This window comes from Chlorocebus sabaeus, chromosome 9 (assembly GCF_047675955.1).
Source record: "Chlorocebus sabaeus isolate Y175 chromosome 9, mChlSab1.0.hap1, whole genome shotgun sequence".
Lineage (NCBI taxonomy): Eukaryota > Metazoa > Chordata > Mammalia > Primates > Cercopithecidae > Chlorocebus > Chlorocebus sabaeus.
In genome coordinates, this window is record NC_132912.1 from 120,654,024 (window position 1) to 120,680,185 (window position 26,162).

General features: G+C 35.8%; 1 protein-coding gene across 4 annotated transcripts in view; it reads right to left on the reverse strand.

Annotated features, from left to right (window-relative positions):
* Positions 1–3,257: 3,257 nt before the first annotated feature.
* Positions 3,258–26,162, reverse strand: part of RAB11FIP2 (RAB11 family interacting protein 2) — a 41,606-nt gene continuing 18,701 nt past the window's right edge. For 2 of the 4 annotated variants that reach the window (XM_007964228.3, XM_007964227.3), the window contains 2 exons: positions 13,423–13,468; positions 3,258–7,576 (listed from right to left, as the gene is read on the reverse strand). In XM_007964228.3, the coding sequence (XP_007962419.1) occupies positions 7,349–7,576; positions 13,423–13,468 (274 nt within the window). In that variant the 3' untranslated portion in view covers positions 3,258–7,348. Of the gene's footprint in view, positions 7,577–13,422; positions 13,469–25,684; positions 25,725–26,162 lie in introns of all 4 variants that reach the window. The other 2 variants (XM_038009599.2, XM_038009600.2) reach the window with 2 other exon arrangements.

The window sequence follows — 26,162 nt, forward strand, 5'->3', positions numbered from 1 at the left end:
ATATATTCATCGAAAAACTTGAAAAAAATCAGTTTATAAACAAATTGGCAAGGAAAGTTACATTAAGCCAAAAAAAAACCAAAAAACAAAAAAACCTAAACAGTATGCTCCAAACTACATTAAACTAAGGGGGAAAAGAGTGGACAGGGTCCCTATCTCAATGGTTCCCAAATCTGAATATGCATTTGATCCACCTGGGGAGGGCTTGTGAAAATGACTTTTTGGGTCCTACCCTCAGCGTTTCTGATTCAGTAGGTCTGGGTAGGGCCTGAGAATTTGTATTCTAACAAGTTTCCAGGTGATGTCAACATTGCTGCCCTGGGGATGACACTGTGAGCACCAGTGTCAGGGCTGGGATCAAAAAGCATGAGTGAATTTTAAATAGCCGATGTAAAGATTGAACTATGAAATCAATGGCCATTATATTTTAATTCAAATATGTGTTTTATGCCCAAAAAGTCACATGGAAATTTATTCACTTTCTATTACTGAAAATTGTCATACAATATATGTGATTTGACCTTAACACAGCACAATACACGTGCAGTGATCTTTGGGACACCAGTAATTTTTATACAATTTTTACCAAAAAGGCAAGATCATAAGATATGGAAAAGTCACAACTACCACTAAACAGTATGTGACAGATCCCAGGATAACACAGGAAAACGCTTTAAACATTAGAGGCAGTGGCCCTCAGACTGGACCTCAGGTTACCTGCACTGTTCTCTGAATAGTAACTGTAGTCAGGCTCAGAGACAGGTATAGAGAAAGTCTTTTTTAAATTACATTTTTAAAAATTGTGGTAATAACATTTAGCATGAGATCTACACTCTTGACAAATTTTTAAGTGTCTAATACAGTATTGTTAACTACAGGCATAATGCTGTTCCGCAGATCTCTAGAATTTACTCATGGTGCTAAGTGAAATTTTATAACCATTGAATAGTTACTCTCTATTTCCTCCCTCAACACCAACCCCCCATCACCCCTGAGAAAGTCCTGGGCGGGTTGTTCTCAGTTTTACATATCACACACACCCCACATGCTCCTCAGCCAACCCAGTTTTTGATTAAACACAAAATCCCTTGGGGAGGAAGTAAACAACAACCCTCCTCCAAACTTTTCTTACCATGATGACGATGATGATAACTGACGTTACATCAGAAATACTGACTCACTAAGAAGAGACTGCAGGCTGGGTGTGGTGGCTCACATAATCCCAGCACTTTGGGAGGCTGAGGCGGATGGATCACTTGAGTAAGGAGTTTGAGACCAGCCTGGCCAACATGGTGAACTCCTGTCTCTATTAAACATACAAAAATTAGCCAGGTGTGGTGGTGAGCACCTGTAATCCCAGCTACTCAGGAGGCTGAGGCAGAAGAATCGCTTGAACCTGGGAAGTGGAAGTTGCAGGGAGCCGAGATAGCCACTGCATTCCAGCCTGGGCGACAACAGCAAAACTCCGTCTCAAAAAAAAAGAAGAGATTGTAAACTGGTGGCCTTTAAATTTTTTTGGTTAAAAAGAAAACGAGTTAACTGCCAACATTTGGAAATCATATTTCACATTTCATATAATCTGTATTATTTTCAGTTTCTCTAGAAAGATCAGGTTTAGCAATCTTGGATTTAAATTCATTTCCGAATGGCCACAATGAGCTGGAGCTGAACAGCTGTTGCTCCTTTTTAGTGGAAAAAAATGAGCTCTCCAGATTGCCACTGTCCTAGGTAATCCCTATTCTTTTACACTCCACCTGCCCTATCACCCACTGTACCTACCCACTGTACCTACCTGGCTCTGGAAATGTCTGAGTTTTTGCAATTCCTGCACTAAGGGTTGCAGCACAAATGAGAAAGTTTGCTGGGAACTGCACATAACCCCCAGTCTCACTCTCAACACACTTTTCCATCATTTGCCAGAGCATAAGAGAATGTAACACTATCATAGCAATAATCTTTACATTGTTCTAATTTATTTTAAAAAATCACACGCAAACTTTGGTACTAACATTAATGACCAACCATACCATACCTTACGTCTGACCACAACACACCACAATTGAAATCCTCTCACAGAGAAATTTGATTTTGTGCTTCCTAGCATAAATTTGGCTTTTTAGTATGCCTCAAATGATGAAACCACTGACCATTCAAGAATCAAATTTTAGGGTGCGAGGACTGTTTAAGATCAAAATTAAGCACTTTTAGTTCGTGTAATTATAGGTACATAAATACAAAATTAAATAATTCTTATAAGTATTAACTGTATAATCATAAAAACATAAAAATATGAAGTTGTGGTATGTAAAATTATTTGAGGAAAAATGTCAAATGTTGGGCATTTAGGTCACAAGCCCTACATGAAAAATGGTCAACTTAACAGACTCATAATAGCTCTCTACTTCCAAATTACTCCAAATATTTTTGTCTCCGCAGAGTAAGGAAAAAGAAACGTGTATGCTGTGGGCAGGTGGAAAGAAGAATCTAAAGGAGATGTGCTGGGAGAAGTAGAGGGACAGGTTCAATGGGCCTCCAGAAGGGACTACAATTCCATAACAGAAAGGTGTTCTGGCCTGCTGAGAAATCCCTTGTGCCAAATATGTATGACTTATGTCTAAGACTACATATGGTTCACATCCCGTAATCTAGAATACAACTGCCTAATACACTGCCATAAAAATGTACCCATACATCGGATGGAGAGGCATGCACTTAGACTGTTGTGCTGAGGGGACTGGAAGTGGTGACTGATTAATGACTTCTGGTAGGAGCTGGAGGATAAGAAGTGGTGAGAAATGCTACCGGGTTTACCAACCTTATTCTACTTTCTTCAGTACCACAAAGTGGTACTTTCTTACATTTCCTCTGAAAGCTTGTGTATTCCCTACCTTACAGGGTTGTTGTGAGAAATAAATAAAAGCATAAATAGGAAGTACTTGGCATAGACCTTAGCCTGTATAACAATACTGAAATATCATTTCTACTAAATCGTAAGCTCCATCCCTATGAGGGATGTCTTATATGTAGTGGGCATCCACACACTTGTTGAAGAATGTTCACTTGAACTTAAAAACTATCTTTTGAATGACTTTTCAGAACTATTTTCATAGTAAAATAAGTTTGTAGGTCTTACAGAATATGTGCTACAATACACCAAATAAGAGGCATCCTAGGTATTTATTAAAAGACAAGGAGGACTTATATATGAATCCATTATGGTAACACCATTGTATCTGCAATAAATGTTGACAATTGAATTAAGTTTAAACACTTTAATCAACTATTAGTCAATAATCATATATTATATAAAAATTCTGATTCATGCATCAGATTACATAAATTATACAATTGTCACATTATACAATGCTTACATACTTTTGAATTTGTACCTGCAAAAATGTATACAAGTTATGAGAGCATTTACTTAAGAAGATAAGTGTCATACTCTTCAGTTATAAATAATGCTTCTATCTTTCAAATACCTGCTAAATATATGCATTTCTAGATCTGCAGCATTTTTTTGTACCTCAAAACACAAACCATCTGGAAGCTTCGAAGATTAACAGGCCCACATGTATCATTTACCAGACTTCAACTCCACCGTGAGAGTGCATTTTTTGATGGATAAAATAAATGGAATAAAACATCAACTCTAGTTAATGCTTGAAGAGCTTCTACACCTTTTATTAAATACATGAGAAAATGCTTCATATGCAGATTAATTAGCTAAGGTGCTACCAATTGCATATTAAATACTTCCAATGATTGCATCTGGATTATTAAAGTTCTACATCTGTGCAAATGGGGGCTTTCCATGTGTGCTGACAGACCCTTCTACATACCATCATGGCCCAGCAGCACTGTGATCCTTCCCCTTACTTCAAAGAGACCAAGTGAATGAGCATGCATCATACTTCACTTACACATACACACAAGTGACACCTACCACCTATAAGACATATGAGTATATGAACATCAAAAAAGTTTCAGCTTGATTTACAAATCCAAGGTAGATTGCTTTTTCTGAAAAGCTACAGAGGAAAATAAAAGATCTAGTGTAACATTTACTGTAGATATATTAGACAACAGTTTTTATTTTTATTTATTTTTAGATTCTCTTTGTTAAAGAATAAGCACCCTTCCGGGGATGGTAGGCAGGGAGGCATGGTGGTGAGGGAGTTGCTGGAGGAGTAACATGAAGAAAGCAAGTCTGTCACTAATGAGCTTAGTTTTACTTAGGTTTCCATTCATGAAACCCTTTTAAATACAAGGCAACATTTTCACAGCTGGAAAATTACAACTAAACCTTGATTTACCGCCAAAAGCAATAGATGTAGTTATGTATAATCTATGGATAATACTACATTCAAGGGACAATGGCAAAACTAGGCTCAATGCAGAACATAGCAGCAAAAAGCAATACTTAAAAGTTTTTCATGAATGGGTTACATGATATTTTATATACAATTCTAAGATACGACCCTGGTATTCAATAAATGAAACTTGAAGCATAAGTGGTAGGAAGGTATGTTCAATATTTTTAAAGCTGAATTTTAGAACTGGTTATAAAATAATACTGCTTTAAAAATAATAGCAGAAATAGTTTAATTATGTAACAGAAGTACGTTAGCTTAAGATAGGCTTGAGATAAATATCAATTCTGTGATTTTAAAAAATCCTCTTGGTGGTAGAAGTATTTTGGGCATGCGCTCTTTTAAGCATAAAAGCAAAAATAAACTCTATAATGTAGTGTACTGTGCATTATTTAATAAGCACATATATTTTATTTCCATTTCTAAGCAACTAACAAAATACATCATTAGAATACCTAAAGTTACGTTTTGGAAAAATAGACTAAGGTGACCTTTTTGGCCTCTTTTTCTACAATGCGACAAATTGAAACTACTTTGCACTTCTGCCCAAACATGGGAAATACTGATATATTTACTTGGGAACTCATTTTTACTTTTTGTTTTTAGTTTATTATTTTGACTGATTATGAAAATATGTAGTGAGTTTACTCTAGATAATGAGTGAAAATTCATAAACATTAGAACAGCAGAGTTTCAGGCAGTGATGAATGTATTAATAGATCCAGTTTTAAATATAATACTTGTCTCAGATTTAAAGATAAAAATTTTGATTGAGTTATAACCAAATCACTCATGTATGAACAAAGCTAAGCCTCAATAGCTTTTATACAGGAAAAGAATCGCTCCTTAAAAATCTATTTCCCCATAAAAAGAAGAGCAGTACTTGAACCATACTTTCAAATGAGCTATTTATGTAAAACATATCCCCAATATAAAACTGACATCTTGGTTCACTCTATAAACAGCAAATTTGGCCAAAGCATATTATTATAGTATCTGCAGACACTGTCGTAATACTGAAAACATAAATTTTGGCATTTTAAGAAGTGTATGAAAATACTCAATAATGCTACCAGAAAAAAACAAATGCTGAGAATTTTGTAACATTTACTTAATTAAAAGTGGCACCATGTTAAAAACAAAAACAAAAACAAAAAACTACCAAGACCTCAAATGGGAAAATACCATTCTATATCAGATCATGAGGTTTATTACAGAATTTTAAGTGAAGAAAAAAACTGATAAAAGCTATTTTTCCTTCTCCATTTCTTAAAGCATTGAATTTTTATGAAAAAAAGTTCATAATTTCAAAATGCATGTTGTTACATTAAAACTGAAATGCAGAAGATACAAATAACAAGTTTAGTTTACAAATACGAGCTTGGCCAAGTATTCTCTGATTCAAAACACTAAAGCCAAAAAAAAACCCAAACCCCAAACTATTGTATTGGCTTTTTATTTAACTTTCAATGGAGTCTTAACAGAGATGAGTATTAGAAAAAAATGCAATTCATGGAAAGATTGGGGAATATGTCAGTCTTCAAATGGAGATGAATTTTTCATTTTAAATTCAGAAAGACACAGATACTCTGTGTTGTATAGTATTTCAGACTTTTAAGGCTGAAAAATAAGCAGAAGATTAGCAATATTTTTATAACATTGCTTTTCAATTTAAATTTCAGAAAAAAATTGTACAAATCATATAAAAATAATCCATGGAAGAAATCAACATTTTGGGGGACTGGACTTTAAAACAGAACACAATTTTATAATAAATCAATTCTTAAAGGGTGGATGTGGAGTAATGCATAATGCCACGCTAGTAAAGGTCTATTCTAAAAACTCACTCTTCCTTTAGTAAGTCTTATTTTGGTTCAAGACCCAAAGGTAACCATCTATTCTATTATTTATGTAACCTGAAACCAAGCCTAATTCTTCATTCCTGGAATCTGCCCGATTCTTTGGGTTATCAGACACATGAGGCAATCACATACTTCCCACAATTATTTTCAGATATAACTTTATAATATTTGCTTTGCTAGTGATTTAAAGGCATGCAGAATTTCAAAAAAACAAGCTATATTAGCTTATCTTCTGCTTATACCTTAAACAAACTCAAATGTTAAAGATAATTAATTCAAAGAAATTCATGCTGTTGTGAAGTTAATGAAGTCTCCTAAAATTTGTCATTCTTTAAAAAAAAGGACTTGAAATCATTACTTTTGGGAAAAGAGAAAAACTTTGATGCTAGAATAATACATAGCAGCTCACTTTGAAACCAAGGTCCATGTAGTCAAGAGTGATTTGAAGCAGCTTCTCTATAACAAACCATGACAGTAGGAACGATGACTTGTCTTGCATCAACAGAGCACACACATTTTCAAATCAAGAAATTGGTAGCCTAACTTTAGAGGCAATCAGTTGTTTCTAAATGTTCTAAAAACACATGTATGTATGAGGTATGTGCCTATATTTTATATACAAGACACATGAATATATATTCATGTACATACATGTACATAAAATATAAACTGTTTTTTTCAGTAGTGTTTATAATGAGCAGTATTCCTGAAGCTAAATATTTCTACAAACTGATTTCTGAGAAACCAGCCACAGTATCAGTTCTGCTTTATGAAAAATCTATTCCTGAGGAATAACTCACGTACTTCTTAAGATATTTCTGGGCCTATGGCAGATCAGTGGGTCAGTACCAGCACCTGAGTGAATCCTAAGGAACCACTTATTCATTGAGAATCTGGCCCATTTTCAATTTAAACGTTTAAATTGTTTAGCTTGCTTCAAAGGTCACTCTTGATAGTCCCTGCTAATATTTACAGGTAAAACTATTCTTCACAATAAAGGAGAATATGTAATCAAACCTGATAGTGTAGTCTCTTTCAGTAACAAGTTTTTCCTTCCTTCCTTCTTTCTTTCTCTCTCTTTGTCCAATTATCAACACAATACAATTGGCTTTATTAACTGTTAGAGAATTTGCCAGCTTTCCTGGATGGTTCATATGGCACTCTGAGAATACTGGGCGTTTCTTCCATTACCCTTACAAGGAGGTTGTCGATGTAGTCCTCGAGTTCCCGGATGTGGGTGTCCTTCCTCCTAAGGAGTTCTTTGTGTTTCACCAGCTCTTGTAGAACCTCTTCATAGGTCAGACTACGATACCCTGCAGTGGCATCAAAGGGGTTGCTGTCCTAGAACAAGATAAAGACCGTCACTTTCGTAGATATAACATCTGGGACAAACATTAAGAATTATCCAGAACTTTGACTTTTTGTTTTTCAAACCCTGATGAAGATTTTCGCTAGCCTTGCTTAGAGTGAATGTGACAGTCCACAAATTGGCTAGCCAGTCCTAAGGCAAGAATGAAGGCAGATGCACCAAAGTTCTGACTACAACTCTAAATTCTAAAACCCTTTCTAACATTGTGGGCAATTTCCTAATATCTGAGACTGGTTATATCATGTAAGATTAAGAGATGAAATGTTTTATAATAAATACAACTAAAATAGATGAAAACTAAAGATTTCTGAAAGTCAACTCAGAGAAACTATAAGATGCAACTGAAAACTATACACTTGGACATGCGTCCTTATGAAACTGCTTCCACTGAACCGTGATTTAATGTTACATGTTTGGCTTCTTAGTGAAGATGGTTACAGCAAAAATCTTTTCCAATTTGCTATGAAAATGGAAGCACTCGGAATTAAATCAAAGATTATCCTTATAGGAAGCCCCATGGGAGTAACTTCTGTTTTAATTTAGAAACAGGCAGAACTTTTCCTCCCCTGAGTAACTGGTCTATTTCTTTCTCCTAGTAATAATATCTAGATTATCTTCTTTCCCTTTTTGACCCTGGTTATCAGGAAACTCAAGAGTTCAACCATATTAATACTATGGTTAGTATATTTGCATTCTCTCCCATTTCACCTATTTATTTAACTTTATTGACAAAAATTCCTTTTAGGCAAAGGCATAAATATAACCAAAAAAACTTTTTAAAGGTACTTACTAATTCACTGCTATTACAAAGCATTCTAATATTAATGTTATATCAAAAGTGAAAGAAAAATATTTCTCAGGAATTTAATCAAGGCCCTGTAACATCACCTTTTATTAACAGTGTATAGCATTAAGAGTTTTCATTTTGTAAAACATAATGCCCAATTACAACTAAGCAATTTTTTATTCTTTTTAAATCATAGTTCTCTCACTAAGCCCAACAATTTAAAATGATTTTCATCACTATCTTTTAAAACATTTCCATTTGGCTTTAAGGAAACTTAACTAAAATATTGAGGAAATTGGTTTTCTTGCTCTTAAGGAATACTATCTATTCAGTGGAGGATGGGGAATGGGGACTGGTGAATGCAGAATGACCTCGCCCGCCATAAGAATTAAACTTGTCTTTCCCTGTTTTCAGGATCTACTTTAATAGTGCTATATGTTTGGGGGTGTTCACCAGTAAAGCCAAAGTTTAACTTTTCACTGGCCCTCCCTACTTTCCCAGCCTCTCAGCCCAAGGAACTAGGACTTTACCAGACCAGAGAAAGAGAAGCTAGAGTACAGATACCAATTTGATGCTTGGTTCACTGAAGCACACCCCCTTCTCCAGGATAAGTGAATACATTCAGGACTGAAAAACTTTTCCAATTTCACAGAATCTCTCAGGCTTTGTGGAGAAGATACAGCTTGCACTAGGCCTTCAAGATTTTGCAGGCAGAAATGCCTAATGGGACATTTCAAGCAGTGAGCTCTGCTTGTTCAAAGAAGGAAACAAGGCTCAAGGCATAGTGGCCAGTGACAAGTAATCCAATAACAGGTACTCTGTAGAGCATGGCTGGAAAATACTGTACAGGACAGGGAGCAGAGAAGGGCTGAAATGGTAGGTTTGAAATAGACCACCAAGGATGCTGAACGGTAGTATAAAGAATTTTTAGACTTTTGCTATGGAAAATAGGAAGCCACTGAAGGTTTCTAAACAGAGAAAGGATATGATTAAAGCTATGTTCCAGGAAAAGTAAAATGGCAACAGTGGAATCATTTGGAGGGGCTAAGATTAGTTATAGGGCTACTGAAATATGAAAGACCAGAGTTAGTAAGAATGAAAAGAGAGGATATTAAAGGGAAGTGGGCTTAAATTCTATAAAATATGTCGAAAACAACTTAGTTTATTTTAGCATTAGAAACTGGAAACAGATGTAAGTTTCAGTTATATTTCCTTCATCCCTAAAAACATTTCAAATATTGTTCTAAAACCATTAAAGGACAATTCTAGAGACAAGTGTTTTACTTTTCTCTCCTCTCTCAGATCAATTAATCTTTTATAAGTCTACACACACACACACACACACACACTCTCTCTCTCTCTCTCACACGCATATAGTTACAGTTTAATTGGTCATGAGATACAGTTTAGAGATACATAAATAGTAATTACATTCTTATAAAAGATTATGTTAAGCAGTTTTCTACAGTAAAGACAAGACATAGTATAGAGTTCAGTATACTTTCGAAATTTCTTAAAAATAAGTTAAAGTTTCTTACTTCAACCCAAGTAATTTTGCATAAATTTGAGAGAGAAAGCAACCTGGGTCTCATTTGCCTTATCTGATAGATGAGATGTTCTCCACGGTCCCTTTCAAATCTAAAATTGTCTGGTACACCAAGTAATTTTTCTAAATCACACTTTAAAAACTAATAAAGTCTAATGTGATTTCACATTTCTAATAAAACATTTACTGAGAAATTCATGTTCTTGTGAGAATTGCAGGGATTAATGAAAGGAAGCTAAATGGGATTCATTACTGATTAGTTGACTGATTTATGCTTTTTCTTTATTTAACATAATAAAAGCATCTATTCCAGTCTCTCTAATCTTCATAAAATTATACATATATAAACTGATTTCTCCAAACTAATTAAACAATGAAATAGTTAAAAAAAATAATGTGCACTGTTGTATTTAACACTATTACCAGTTAATGTAGTTAAAAATTTTTTGTAACATTTCTCTAAAGACACTGAAGATGAAAGATGTGTCAAAAATTTGTTTTGACATAAATTAATGCCATGATATAAATTAATAGTTAAATCTTTCAAAATAATCAATTATTATTTCAGACTACTGGTCATACTTTATAGCCATACTCTAGAATATATAGATATCTTATTTGGATTATTTTTTTTTCCTTACAACAATCTAACATTAATGTGTAGACAGATTTCCTGGAAATACACTTCTGGCCTTTTCAATAAATTTTCCGTTTGTCCTTTTATGTGAAAACTTTACCCCAAATTTTAGCATCAAGTTTCTAGGCAGGAAAACATCTTAGAAACACATGTACTATGAACTATATTCTGGAAAAGAATATAAAATAATTAAAAACAGTTTCATGCTGAGTTCCATATTTTATCCTATATTTGAATGTAAACCTTCTAATTTTAGGCATAAGATTCTTAAACTGACTGATATACTCCACACACACACACACACACACACACACACATATGTATATGTATTTGTTTGTCGATATAACTCCAAATAAAATGATTAACATAAACAATAGAAAATTAAAATATATGCTCTACAAAAATTTTTTTTTTAAAGAGGAAAACTCTCAGGTAAATATAAAAATTATTTTTTCAAAATATGTTTTATTATTCTTGCAAAAACTTACAAAATTCAAAACTCTCTAAGCTGGCAAAGACCAAATGCAACTTAAAATGGTTACTCCAAAGTGCTCAGTATTTTTTCTCACAGCACACTCTATACAGACAGCACTTATGTTTTTAAGATGTTTTCTTATTCTGAAATTTAATGTAAATTTTTCTTCTCTCTTCCCCTTTTACAACCAAACTTTTCTCATTTCCACCCTACCTCTATTAAAAATGTCTATATGCAGACATAAGAAGATGTGGACTGGTAAGAGAATATTAGAATTACTACATGAAGTTTTCTAACCCAGAATTTTAAATAATACAGTTGTGCATAAGATTTTGAGAACTGCTAGTGATCTATTTTTTGCTTTACACAGTCTAGCCTTTTAAACTAGGAAATGTACATTTTTTACAATATTTAAATTTAAACAAAAGCAAATTATCAGGACTCAAAATAACTGAAGATTTAAAGAAAGGTTGTCCTGGTAACCAAATATTGGTGGGGTACTAACTGACATCCAAGGCAACTAGAGGAGAGGGAGAGAAAAAAGTGAAGGCTTGGCATTCTCTGATCATCTCATTATTGTTCTAATGAGGAACTTTGCTCTGGGAATATCATCTCAGCTACTTTCACATCTTTTGTCCTACTCCCTTCATCTCCCTTTCAGTTCTTAATTAGGCCTTAAAGAGCTCACACTGCCCTTTCAACTGGCTACTGCTCCTGTTTAAACACTGTGCTTTCACAGACAGGTGTTGGCACTAGCATATAAGACATACAAACTTAATTACAAAATACTATGTCCAGAGGGAGAAAAAATAACTTGGTGGACGGCTATTATTGGAGAACTTAATGTAAATTACTTCAAACATCTTATAATCTTCAACATAAAAATTGTTCGAATGCTTTTCTTCAACCATGATCAGTATGAAGATGCGCTTCCTCCTCTTAATTGTATCTTGCAGTAAATTAACAACACCTAGTAATCCTTTAACTGTCATTTAGAATAGTTAGTATTCCAGAGAAAAATAATCACACATCAAGGATTCTTTTATCACCTTTAAATCCTTTAACTAAAACAATTTTCACATTTTATTTCTTTAAAGAATTCTAAGGATGCTTTTACAGCAATAAATTACAAGATTTGGAAAAGTACATTTACAAGCAATCGAAATTGTGATTAAGGTTACTTAATAAACAATAGCTACACATTAAATCGATTTTTTTGATGTTGCATTTTGTTTGAGATTAAGTAACCGCCTGATAGAATTCATTTTACTATCTGATCAAAGGCTGACTTCATATTTTCTCACATTTCTCGCCAGACTGCCATATTATAAAGACTTGAGAATTTATAAAACATCAAAACTTATGAATCACTTAAATAAAACAGCAAAAATACAGTACAAAGTCCTGTGCTTCTATAACAGTTTCCACAATTTTAAAGATAAACACCTGCATTTAGAATGGTTTAGAAAATAAACCCTAAACCCACCTTAGCTTCTTCTAGCCATGTCACATCCTAAAAAATAGTAATCGGTGATATGGGATTGCCTAAAAAAATTCTTACTATACATCTGGATCACACATATCAAGGACAGATGGTTGAAACAGCAACCACCAGTCTCTTGGAATAAAGGCTCTATTTCTGTTACTCAGTGAGAATTTAGTTTTCTACCAAGAACATTTGACCATATTTTGGTAAAGTAATTTATTCTCTACGTTTAATATAGTTAGAATTGATTGCAGATGCAATGGAACTCTGAACAGAGATTAAATACTGGACTTCAAATACTACAATAAAGTTCAGATTATCTGAATAATCCTCGCAAAATACGTGAGTTGATTTAGGTGGTCACTACCGATCCTGTTAACATATTTGGTTTTGTTCTGACGAGAAAGATAAGTGTCCTAAAGTATTTGTTCTTTCAAATACTTTCCTGGTTATCTGGCTATCCTGCCAGGATGCTTTTCTATTGTTGAATGTTAACAAGCAGCTTTATTCTTTCTTCAATCCTTGTCCCAACAACAACAAACAGTCTTTTCTACACGTTCTTATTTCATAACTGCAAATTTGACCCTGACATACAGCTTGCATACTAATTTCAAAACAGTCTGTACACAAAATATGTATATTCTAAATTGCCTTCAATTATAACCAATTTTGCTTGAACTTTCATAGATCATACGAGTCACACCCTATTGTATATTAAAGGCAAAGATTATATTTTACTTTCTTTCTCCTAAAATTACTATGCTAAGCTACAATTCTTAAGGTAAGTGAGGCAGAAGGCAAGAAGACAAAGGCATTTTTAGAAATGTGTGCCAGATAAAAAGACCGGCTTGTTCTTTGACAACCTTCTCACCCCTTCAGCAACTTACCGGGATTTTCCTGAGGTCTTCATTGCTTGTTGGACTCATATGAAAACTAATAAAACACAAACAAATGTTAAAAGTGTCATAACTCACGTGAGAGGAAACACAAAAATAGAAAAATTTTAACCTAGATTGTAATACAAATTTCTAAAGCCCTACATTATTCAGATGAGTGAAATTTAATCCAAGAAGTAGAAAAAAATCCAGTATTTCCCCAACATTCTTAAAGCATCATTACAATTTCAAACTTTGAAGGAAAACTTTTTAGTTATCAGAACTGAAGAACGAAATATGAAGTTTTTAAACATCTTTAAACACAGCACTTTTATCCAGCAAGATATTTTGTAAAACTAATTTGTGTAACAGATTTCCATTATATTTACACACAGTCACTCACCTTAGGCCCTCTGATATAAAACTAGGGAGAATTAAGTAAATGTAGGTTGGAAAGATTATAGAATAAAAGAGTGAAAGCAATCTGTTTAAAAATGCCAAAAGTGTTAGAAAACTCAGCTTTCAAACATAACCCTATCAATAAGAAAAAATTCAGAATTGTGGGAAACATTTATCTCGTTAATGCAATTTCTAAGTAGCTAGTCTTGAAAATTTAAATACTGAAATGAATCAAAACAACACAGATTTCTTCCACACAAAGAAGAAAACATCACAGCTGAATGCTATAACTATTTTCTTCTTTGAAACATGTCCATTAGATGGGACTGCAACCAAAAGGACGCTAAACTTCAAAGCCATCTGATGAGTAAATATTTCATCGGTGCTATTCAAGTTTAATTTTTACCCAGCACTTAAAGGTATTAGCCTTTAAAACCTTCACAAAGCATTAGTGTCCTAGGAACCTTTTTATTCCACACACAAAACAACAACTGTAAAATACGTATGTTTTCATTATGTCCCTTGACAGTAAAATAACTGGGATCCTTTGAAGATTTAAGAAATTTACTTTTAAAACTTTTCATTGTGTGACAGAAAGTGTGGACACTGGATATAATGTTGGTAAAGTATCTGTAATTACGTGTACAAATCCTACGCTCTCAGATGCACAGGATGTACACACATGCATGTACAACCACCTCCAGAGAGTTTCCCATGTAACCAAGATTTCATTGGCTATGACTAAGATTTGAAGTACTAGCTTCCAGAAGTGATTGCTCGCCTTTTCTAACTAGAACTCCTGTGGATAAATTTAGTATTTCAGGAGAACTGGGTTGCATGTAGAGAGAGTGAAACATGTTTTAAAAACCTACAATGTTTTAAAAACCAAAGGCCTGTGTGGCTGGCACATTTTCTCAACATCTTTATGGTGTTCTGCATGGTCCTGGACTCAAGTCACTATACCAGCAAAGCATCAAGAGCCCACAAAGAAGTGGCTTAAAAGACAAAAACCAAATCCAAAAAAGCATTCTCATGTAGTCCACCTTAGCCTAGAGTGCCATGGTAGCAGCTGCTAACACATGTGGTTTCCATCTTCTCTGATTTTCAATCCAAGGTAGCCAACAGGGGGTCCAGTGGGATTAATCTCTCCTACCCCATTATCTCACAGCATGTTTTCTAATATGTCAAGAAACACATTCTGCTACATCTCCCATCTGACTGGGATATTCTGAAAAACAAAATGATTTACACTCAGGCCCGACAGCACACAAGGTGCTTGCAAGCAGAGAAGTGGCTGGAGCCAGGTGGTGGGAATTCAAATCCTGTTTCTGCCCTGTGACCTTGAGCAAGTTACTTAACTTTGATTGTATCTTGGTTCCCTCATCTGTAAAATGGAGATGGCAACAGTATCTACCACATAAGACTTCTGTGAAGATTCAATGAGTTAACAACATGGAAAACACTTAGCACTGTGACTACCAGATAGAACATTATTTTATTTCATAAATAAAATAATGAAATAAAATAATTATTTCATAAACATTTACACAGCACTTAATGTGTGCCAGACACTGTTCTAAGCACTTTACCAAAATTAACTCATTTAATCTTTATGACCCTTACGGTAGTCTTATGGTCCAGTATCTACCACATCTTCATTTTAAAGGTAAGGTCACCGAGAGGTTAGGTAACTTGCGTGTGGTCATTCTATCAGCAGCTGGTGGAGCTGTCTGGGCTCTAGACTCCGTCCTCCCACGACACACAGCCCTAGCCCCATTCCCTGTATATAGATTTACTTAGTGAGCACTGGCTGCACTGCAGAAGCCGTGAACGTATAGGCCACATAGATGAATCAGAGAACAACAATGTTGCATTTTGAGAAGGCACATGGTAGAGATGTACTTGTGGGAGGTGGGGGAGAACACTCTGGGTAATTAAATTTTTAGACCTCAGAGAAATGAAATGTTCTATCACAGCAATTAGTCAAGGAATGCCTAATTCATGGAAAAAGCAGGATTTAAAATGACATGAAGGATATGTTTGGCAAGCTAGACAAGGGGGGCTCTGCAAACATATGGCGTGGCCTGGGGCTGTCAGACAGTAGCGTCGCTGCAGGACACGGAGTAGACTGGCAGCGAGGCAGCAGGGTCAGCAGGAGCCCATAAAGGTTCTGACGACGTGTTCCTCAGGCCCAATCTGTAGAGCAGGAGGTAATCTTTGGACAATGTTAATCTTTTCTTGTAAATATTTTAACAATTTATATTTGGTGGCGTAACCCATCCCATTGCATCCTTGAGATTGAACAGTATTATGACTATATAAATTTCAGTATCTGTCTCAGGAAGAAATCAGTGAACCAAGAAACAGAAATATCGGTATTATATTTATTGCAATAAGGGTTTTCAAGGAACAACATTTAGGACAAAGATTTTATGAAAATCACAAAACTAATGATATGTAGTAGCCAACCAGAGTTTATAAAACTAAAATGTAACTCAATGGCCGCTCAAAAATGCCTGAGAATTCCTAAGAATGCTGAAAAAGTCACAACTCTAAGGGGAAGGGTTTGCAGTGCGGCAAGCCCGGCTACTTCTCATTCTACCTGAGTGATCTGAGCCACTCTCTCCAGCTCCCTACAGTGCAGATCTGAGTGAGAGGCTCTTGTACCGGGTATTGTCTGAAGTCTAAAGGCAGAACCCCTCCCTTGTGGTCTGCTTTATATCACACACTGACGTGTCAAACACTTGACGAACACAGTCATTCATGGCTGCCTTTTTTGATCTGTCCTTAAGGGGGAAGAAAGAGTTAACTGAACTGGATTGAATTAGCTTGGTGAAAAATAAAATGTCTCTATTTATTGAAGTGTGGCACCAATTTGTGATATCTTTCTCTTTGGACTGCCGTCCTCATGTCAGACAAGATATTGAATAATCCAGTCTGACTGCTCAGCCGAGCTGCTGACAGGTTAAGGAAAATGGTGTTTTTAATCAGGTGCAAAATAAACCTAGACACATTCACATTTAAAAAAGAGTCTTTGTAAAATGAAACTACAGAATTTAAACATTTTAAATTAGTATTTTTAAAGTTATTTTAAATAAAATGATTTACCTTAACATTCTGAAGTTTTTACGCAAAAGCATCAATAGTTTTACTTTGTGATATTTCCAAATATTAAATAATTTTCCCTAGTAAACTCTAATTCTAAAATTTGAAATATTTTCAAATATTTCTAGGAATCACTAGTATCTCTTCTACAATATCACTTGTTAATTTACGTCAAAGTTAAAATAATTAAGTAAAGAGATAAGAAGTAGATCAGTGAGGACTTGAAACTGTCCTTTAACTTGTGCTATGGACTAATCTTCTATATATCAGCCAGAAAATAACCCAATCATTAGAGCAAAAAACCTGATCACCGCAGTAATCACTATGGCATTTGGCAGTGATCAAAGTGGGTTTTTGTGGTTGGTTTGTTTCTCTTTCTTAAACATATATCTTCTTTTGAAGAATACCTAAGGAGGAGAAACTATTCAGAGTAAAAAGTGTACAGTGCTTGCAAAGATTTAAAGAAAAAAAAAAAAAACCTACATGAGAACAAAGATCTATTAAAACTGGTTAACAGTGCTTTTACAAGACAATGCAAACTGTAAATTCCTCATTCTAGGATTTTAAATCTTTCAATGAGAAGTCACATAAAAACAAGCCTTTGATGGGCATTTAAAAATTAGTATTTTTAGAGTATTTTAGAGTACTATTACACCTTCCACAATAGCTCTTTCCAAACCCCGTTACTGCTGGAATTATAAAGCAAAGTCCATTTTGGTCTACACATTGACTCATTTTGTATTTAAGAAGTGAATTCAAATTAAATGTGAAATCCAGGAGGTGTGCCACCTGGCTGGGAGGAGCGGGGAGGAGGAAGAGGGAAGGGGCAGGACAGGAGTAACTTTCTCAAATGCCAGTCAACTCCTTATTGTGTATGAGAAATAAGTATAACTTCAAACTATCACAGAAGAAGTGACATTAATTATTTTCGAAGGAGTGTGTCCTACTATCTTGTTTAACCAAGTGGGCTCTAGAGACTTGGGGCTTCACTTTCATGACAAAGGTATATCCTGAGAACTGTGACATAATGTAACAAAAATCTTCAGTGAGTCTAAAAGGAGGAAAAGAGAAACACCCCGTGTATTTCATCAATAACAAAGCACAGAATAACATCCTAAAAGCAACTGTATTTATTAGACTTTAACTATAGTACCTTTCTGGGCACTTTGCGTGTTAACTAACTTAATCCTTATAACAATCCTATGATGCGAGTGCTCTATTTATCTTCATTTACCGATGAGGAAATAGGCACAGAGGTGGTAAGGTGCTTATCCAAGGTAACATAGTAAGTGTCCGAGTTAGGACACAAGAAAGGCAGCCCCACCCCACAGTCCAAGCTCTCTAGGCATAAGCTCTACTTCTTCCACAGAGCTGCTCTAAACTGTCAGTTCTACTGTGAGCTCACTGCTGGCTGGTTTCGAGAAGTCCAGTACAATTTCACGAGGCTTCTTCCAATCAGAAATAATGATTCAGAAAATTCTTAGATTTAGTCTAAAAGAGACAGAATAATGGCTGAAATGCAACAGGTTTGGAAATAACTGTGCTCCTGATTTTTTGTTTGCCCCTCCTGCTCCACTCTGCCCCTCCCTGCACGCCAGGACACTGACCTCTGGAGAGCGTATCACTGGGGCTTGCCCACTGGCTTATTAGGTTCTGCCACTGGGAGGCACCTCCAAGAGGTTGGAGCACTGAAAGCATAGGAGGCAGGGTATTTACTCCCCTTCCCCCAGCCCCATCCCACCACTGCCCCCCTCCCTCCCTGCTGGGCTGCAATAGCATCTCTACCTACAGCCACAGCTGCAGCTAAGCATGCAGTGCTGGTCCCTGGTGCTGTACCATTCCTTCTTGATGTCCTTAATGCTGCCGACACCTTCTCCACTAAACTTTCCTCAGATATTTGTTTTGAGTGTGTCATTTGTTTCCTATTAGGATTCTTAACTGATACATGAATATAAAATAAATGCCATAAACCATTCACTTAATAATTTAAAATAATTAAGGACAAAGGTTTGTTCTACTTCTCTCTTAGAAAAGAAAGAACCAAAGAAAAATAATTACTCATATGAATTACCTATACTTCCCTGTTCCCTTCAATTTCTGACTTATGCTCCACAACTACTTATTTTAATATTTTTTTCTTTTCAAAATATGCATAGCCTCTTCTTACTTTGTAAATAATTCACTGCTAGCCTCCCCTCCCCACCCCCTCCAACACACACAAACTCCTAGCCTTCATTTAACAATATGCTTTTCATATTCACAGAGCTAGAGTACTTGTGTTCAAAATTATTTTCCATTTAGGATTGCATTTTTAAAGATTCATTGCTCCTGCAGTATGTAAAATGGTATAATTACTTCAAGTGACTTGGATTTGAATAATACCACCTCATATTTACATATTGTCTTACAATTTATAACACATTTTCACAAACTGAATTTCTCCAAACATTTCCAAAGGAACAGTAATCAATAAAATCTTATACCATAAAATCCAATACAATCAGAATCCCATCTGATCAATCTCACCTCTGACACCCCCTCTCTCCTAGAGACCTGCTGGTGTACTCCCACTATCATCCCAGTTGTCTCCTAATCCACCTGGATTTACTCACCTCTCTCACCAGGACTCGCTGACAGTCCATTATCTCTTGGACATTCTACCATTTTTATTTTGCCAATCTCTAAACCCTACCAAGTAGCCCTTGCTGACTTTGTTACCTTGACTCATTCATATTCTTTAATCTGAAACAACTCACACCACCAATACTCACTGCTTCTTTAACGAAGGCCACCAACAAACCATTTTCACTAAAATCACCTCACTCTTTAACCTCTCAACTCCATGTGATACCAAATGGCTGCTCCTTCTTTTTGAGACTCACTCTTCTTGCTATCTGGTAGCCTAACTTTTGTTCTATATTTCCAGTCACTCCTTTTCTTTGTTATCTTCCTCTTCACCTTTAGGTGGGGAACACTGGATATTTCCTAAGGTTGTTTTCAGGCCTTTTCTACTCCACCTTGGTGATTTCATATTCTCTCACCACTAACTACCATCCCTATATGGATAGAGGACTAGTAAATCTTTTCACCCACCAATCTCTTTACCCTTTATAATATCATGTTTACAAATGTCTGATCAAAATCTTGGATTGAATATCCTACCTGTCCCTGAAAGGCCAATCACCATGTCTTTTACAACAGTTCTGTCTGGTTCTCTTCCTTCCCATACCACCAATCTCCTGGGCACCCAAGGTGAAGCCTCAGAGACACCCTTCACTCCAGTCTTCAGCTTACATGCCTCACAAATAAACTGCCATGTTCTCACCATTCAGCCTCTGCCACAGAACTCTCATTGTTTACTCCCTGCTCATTTTTATTGCTACCTTTCTGACCATAAGACCAAATTGCCTCCTGTTGAGACTACTGCAACAGCCTCTTCAGTCTCTGCCCATCCCTCCTTGTCCAATCCAGCCTATTCATACTGACTATGGCGTTCTCAAGCTCAAGTCTAACGTCATTATTCATCTGTCACAAAACTTTTGACCTCCAACCTCTTCCTGAATAATGACAAAATTTCTCAGTCTGGCTTTCAAAGCCCATTGGATTTTTATCCAATTTACCTTTCCAGACTTATTGCCCACCCCCTAATGCCGAGGAACAATCTACTTCACTGTGAAACAGAAATGCTACCATCTATTTCACAGAATTAAAAGAGGGTTAAAAGAAATGAGTATGAAAATGTTTTGTCTGACAAAGTGCTTTTCAAATACACGGTATAAAAGTTTGCTTCTGTGCATCTATCTTACCCCTGAATCCCCTCCCTTTCTACTGCAAGCCACTTAAAGGAAGGAACCATATCTCATTCCTCTTTTCATTCCTAGCATCTGACACAGCGCCACCATGAAAGATTCCTAACAAAAGTATGCTGAATACATTAATAACCAGTACTTAACAAAAATGTGTAAAAACTGGGGTGAGTTGACTGAGTAAATCAATGGTAGGGCAATATAAGTTCCACCAACAAGATCCCAAGTCCCCAAAGAGTGGAAGAAATAATGTTCCTGAATAAGAAAGATTATTTATATCTATACCTGATGATACATTAGTGGAGTGTTTTTCAGTTCTTTTTAAGATAGAAAGAATTATTCTCATATTTAAGTCAATAGGAATTAAAGCACATTTTCAAATTGGTGGACTACCAATAGAATCAATTCAATCAGCCAGTTTATCCAGTACGCCAACTACGTCTACCAGGATAGGTATCTGACACAATACAGATTAATTAGAGATTTTTCTGGTAAATCCTGAAAACATTTATTCCACAGAGGTTACACGTTGAAGGGTTTTTTTTTTTTTTAATGTTCTTTAATAATCCTCTTTCCAAAGCTCTAAAAAAATGAAGTGCCCAAAGAGATTCCACTAGAGAGATTTCACTGGAATCTTTAGCACATTCCAATTATGTTTATTATACATGCAAATAAGGCTTAAGAGGCAAGACAAAACTAAATATTTTTTTCTTTCTTTTTAGAAAAAAGCAAAAAACTCAGTACCAAATCACATTAATGATATTATAGATGAAAGGACTACATTCTGTCTCCTGGGACTGGGCATGTACACCAAAACCTGGATGACAAAACAGAACCTAATACATAAATGTCTACGGGGATTAACAGTAATTTACTTATTAATATTCTCATGGGGTATCTTTTATGAGCTCTCAGAGGCAAGACAGTTAAAAATTGTGGTCAGTGACACCAAAGATCATGGACAGCAAATTCAGACCTAGCTGCTTTTCCATAATGAATAATGATGAATATGTTGTTGGTGAAACTCCTAGAACTTGAGGATTTAAAGACGTCTATGAAATTAAGGCTTGGTTTGTCAAGGATATAATAGTCAATCAAGTCTAACTTACACACTTCTCCTGGTAAAGAACAGAAATAGTGGTTTATGCCTGCAATTTCAGCACTCTGGGAGGAGGCAGGTGGATCACTTGAGGTCAAGAGTTCGAGACCAGCCTGGCCAACATGGTGAAACCCCGTCTCTACTAAAAAATACAAAACTTAGCTGGATGTGGTGGCATGTGCCTATAATCCCAGCTACTCAGGAGGTTTAGGCAGGAGGACTGCCTGAACCTGGGAGACGGAGGCTGCAGTGAGCTGAGATCACGCCACTGCACTCCAGCCTAGGCAACTGCCTCAAAAAAAAAAAAAAAAAAAAAAAAAAAAAATAGAAATAATTATTTCAAAGACAGTCAAACAACCCACAAATTTCAACATAAGGCCTATGGATTCCAAAAGTTCTCCATTCCTTTAAAACTAAGCTTCTCACCTTTTTTTGTTTTTTAGTATCCCTAATACATAAGAATAAATCCAACAACAAGCATAAAATTTGACATCTCAAGTTAAAAACTCAGATGAAGTTTTGCATTTTACTAACATAATCATGTGTCTCTTGATATAAAATGAATATTTTCTCCCTAGATCTTTAGGAAATGTATCACTTTCGGAAACTGTGTTGTGTTTGGCCTGTTACCCTGAGTAGACCCTTGCCCGCCACCTGCTACGTATCCATTAGTTATCATCGTGTGTGTGTGTGCGCGTGCGTGTGTAATCAAGTCCTGTTCATTTTAGCAGCAAAACAGTGGGCAGGAGTGATGAGAGCAAGGCACCCGCAAGCCAAACCCAGAACAGACTCTGCCAGTCTACGTTATCAAGACAGACCCAGTAGCCTTGATCAAGCTTTTCCTGCAAGGAGAGAGTATAAGGATAATCTGGAGAGATGTGACTCTTCCATGAGGGTGCAAGCAAGGCATCCCTGGGTCCCTGTGAACCAGGTGAAAAAAGCCAGAAGGCCCACAACACCCTGGCCAAAAGCACCCCAAGCTGGCTCTGTGTGGGCCTATGACAAAGCTATGTTCTGGAGAAGTCATGGTATCCTCTGGTTACCATGAAGGCCTCAGGTGTTTAAGAACAGCCTGCAACGAAGCCCCTGGCCAGCAAGCACCCACGTTCCTAGCCCCAGCCATCTCTGCAGAGCCTTCAAGGAGGGACATCAAGGCAGCCAGACTTCCAGGGGCCCCCCAGTTGGGTGACGCAAGCCACAGACTCCTACACTTGCTTCTTAGAAGCAACTGCTGGTGTGACTGGGGGATTTCCACCACTCTGCAACCCAAGTTGAGAAGCCATAAAACATTCTTGGCAGTCAAGAGTTTGTTTCAGTGGGGCTATTAAATTATAAACTTTTTGCCAGAAAAGAATATATTGTTTTGTGTAAAACACAATTTCCAGGGCCATCCCCCAACAGCTGAATACAATGATCTTATTACAAATTGTACATTATACCATACAACTTTCAGCCAGCTTTTTAAAATGTTTCTGCATGAAGAAAAAAAGAAACTATTCAAAGAACAATTAAAACAGGTACCCACTGAGTTAAAGAGCGTACCTCTAATACACATTAATATCTGCAAATTTCTTATGCCACGATAATTTCACTATTGTCCCATTTCTGCAAGTTATATCATAAAAATATTTCACTACAAAAACTTTTTGTTCGGAATCTAAAATCACACTTGGAAATGCAGTTTTTCTGAGTTCATGTGCACCTCTTCCGATTCCGGCATTATTACGTATGTAACAGCAATGGCACTGTTCTCTGAGTTTTCCTAAAATAGTATTTTCATCACATCAGTCATATATGGAAAACTCTTCATACATTCTATAGCATCAGATGCAAATTCTTCATTCTGGTATGCTAAATTCATACTAATAAGGTCACATCTCCACTATCACTTCCAACCTTTAATTGTTTTAGGCAGGCTGGGTCCCTGAGAACCACTTCACACATTCATTTTTACCTCTCTACCTTTACTCATTTATCTTTTCCCCTCTTTCTTCACAGATCCATCCTTCGAGACTCTTAGTTCTACCTTTTCTGTAATGCCTAGACTGCCTAACCTTACCCACCTAATCTATAATTTTTATCTCTATCAGCACGTACCAACTGTACCACCCAGGACAGTTATTTACAACTAGGACAATTAATTACACATTCTATATCTACCTGCTTATACTTTTAAAGACAGAGACTTTGCTTTGTGCATCCTTTGTATCAGAGTATCAACATAATCCTCACAGAGAAAGAACAGCAATAATACATATAATCGAGAAAGAGAAAAAATTTCCATCCCTTATATCAAATTCAGAAATAAACATCTGAATCTTAGAATGTCACCCTAATATATACTGTCTGGTAGTGTAAAGATGGGAGGTACAAAGAGTTGACATTATAAGATCTTACCCATCTCTGTAAGTACAAGAGATATTATTCCATAAAATGATGTGATGACAGTCTAACAATATTTAACAGTCAAATTTTGGTTATGTATTTTTTTTTCTGTTAAGTGAAGAAGATGTATTTTTTAAAACCAGGATGACAAAACATTAAAAATACAACAAATATTATTTCTGACATATTAAAGAACCTTGAATTCAGAGGCTACTAGAGTAGAATCTTATACTCCTGATGAAAAACAGAAAAGAGGGCACCTGCACTGACACAGAAATAAAAGAGCCAACCTCCAAATCTTCGTTGGAAGAGAGACACTAGTGCCTGTGTGAATTTCCTAAGGCAACTGCCCTTTTCCCAAAGGGCACTGAAATATTCTGAGGAGTTTTCAATAAGCAGCCTTTATCTTTCCTACTATCACAGTCTGAACTGCCTTCTTTAACAATCTAATTTGAGCTCAGCCATCTGAGTTTAGGAAATTGTCACCATGCCTTGGAAAGCCACAGCTTAGGTATCTACCCTGCGATATCCTTATTAGTGCTATGAAAGAATTTCTGAACATAAGACTTTATTTATATCAATATTCACTATAATAGCTTTGCCTTATAAATTTTCTACTTAATACAGAGAAAACTTTTACTTAATTTCAATGTGGTTTTAGTTTTATCTCATCAAAGATTATTGCTGAACATATGTCTTGAAAGATACTAGAAAAACTATGAAGTTTATTGCTTCCTGCCAAACGTATGTCCTTTATCAGTTGGTGAAAACCAGAGGCTTCTAAATTCTACTTTTATTTAAGTTTTTTTTTAAATGAGAAGATATTATTACTTGGAAAAAAATTCCACCTAATTTATTTAAAGTGATTGTTAAATATTCTGTAGATGCTGTATATTAAGATCATAGCAAGGGCTATCGCTTCTGGATGCACCGTGTGTCAAACACTACCCACAGTACTTTTTGTACAAGACATTATTTAATCTGTCCTACACCAAGGTTATTATCTCCATTTTACAGCTGGAAAAATGAGGGTGTAGAAAGGTTAAGTAAGGCCACACGGCTAAGAGAGACTCAAACGCAGACCTGACACCTAAATCTGAACTCTTAATACTTATCCTATACTGCCTTCAGAATATCCTATTATTAGTATTTCAGTGTTTTCATGTTGTACTGTAAAGCCTTTCACTGAAAGAAGTGAATCAAATGTACTTTCTGAGTCAAAGATTAAATTATGTTCAGTATGATTTTCATTTTTAATTATTTGGAGCATTTAATTTCTTTGAAGATAAAAAGTCTCTACAAAACAAATGCATTGTAAACCTCTAGTAAATAAAATACGTGATTAACTGGAACACCCCCATTCCCATACCAGGCTCCGTAACAAAGAGTTCATTATCCTTAATGCAGAGCTGCTGCAGCGCACTCACTAATTGGATCCTTGGTAGCCTAAAGTAGCAAACATACTTCCTCAGGAACCTACCAGTCAGGGAATGACATAGAATATAGCTCCATGACTCCAACTAGAAAAGAAATGGTAAAATTACCAAGCTGTTAATAAACAGCTAACGATATAATAGTATTTAGTCACTTTTAATAAATTATCCCTTCAAAACTTATCTAATAATTTTCAAAAAGAGCTTTACTGCCATTTACTAAAACAGAGTTGTCTATCTACTCATGCCCCGACTTACAAAATGATGTTCCATGGTCAAGATCAAGCCCAAAGTTTTCCCCTTTGAAGAAGCACTTCCCAATTTCCAGTAGACTGAACTGTTCTTTCGTCCACCTTTCCACAGTAAACTCCATGTACTTCTGTTTAACACAGTTTATTCTGCTTTGATTATAGGTTATTTCTTACACATCCCTCTCCATAGCTGGTGTGGCTCGGACTGTCATCCCCCAACCTCCCCAACCCTAGCAGAGCTTTACACATAACATTTGTTAAACAATTTTTTCTT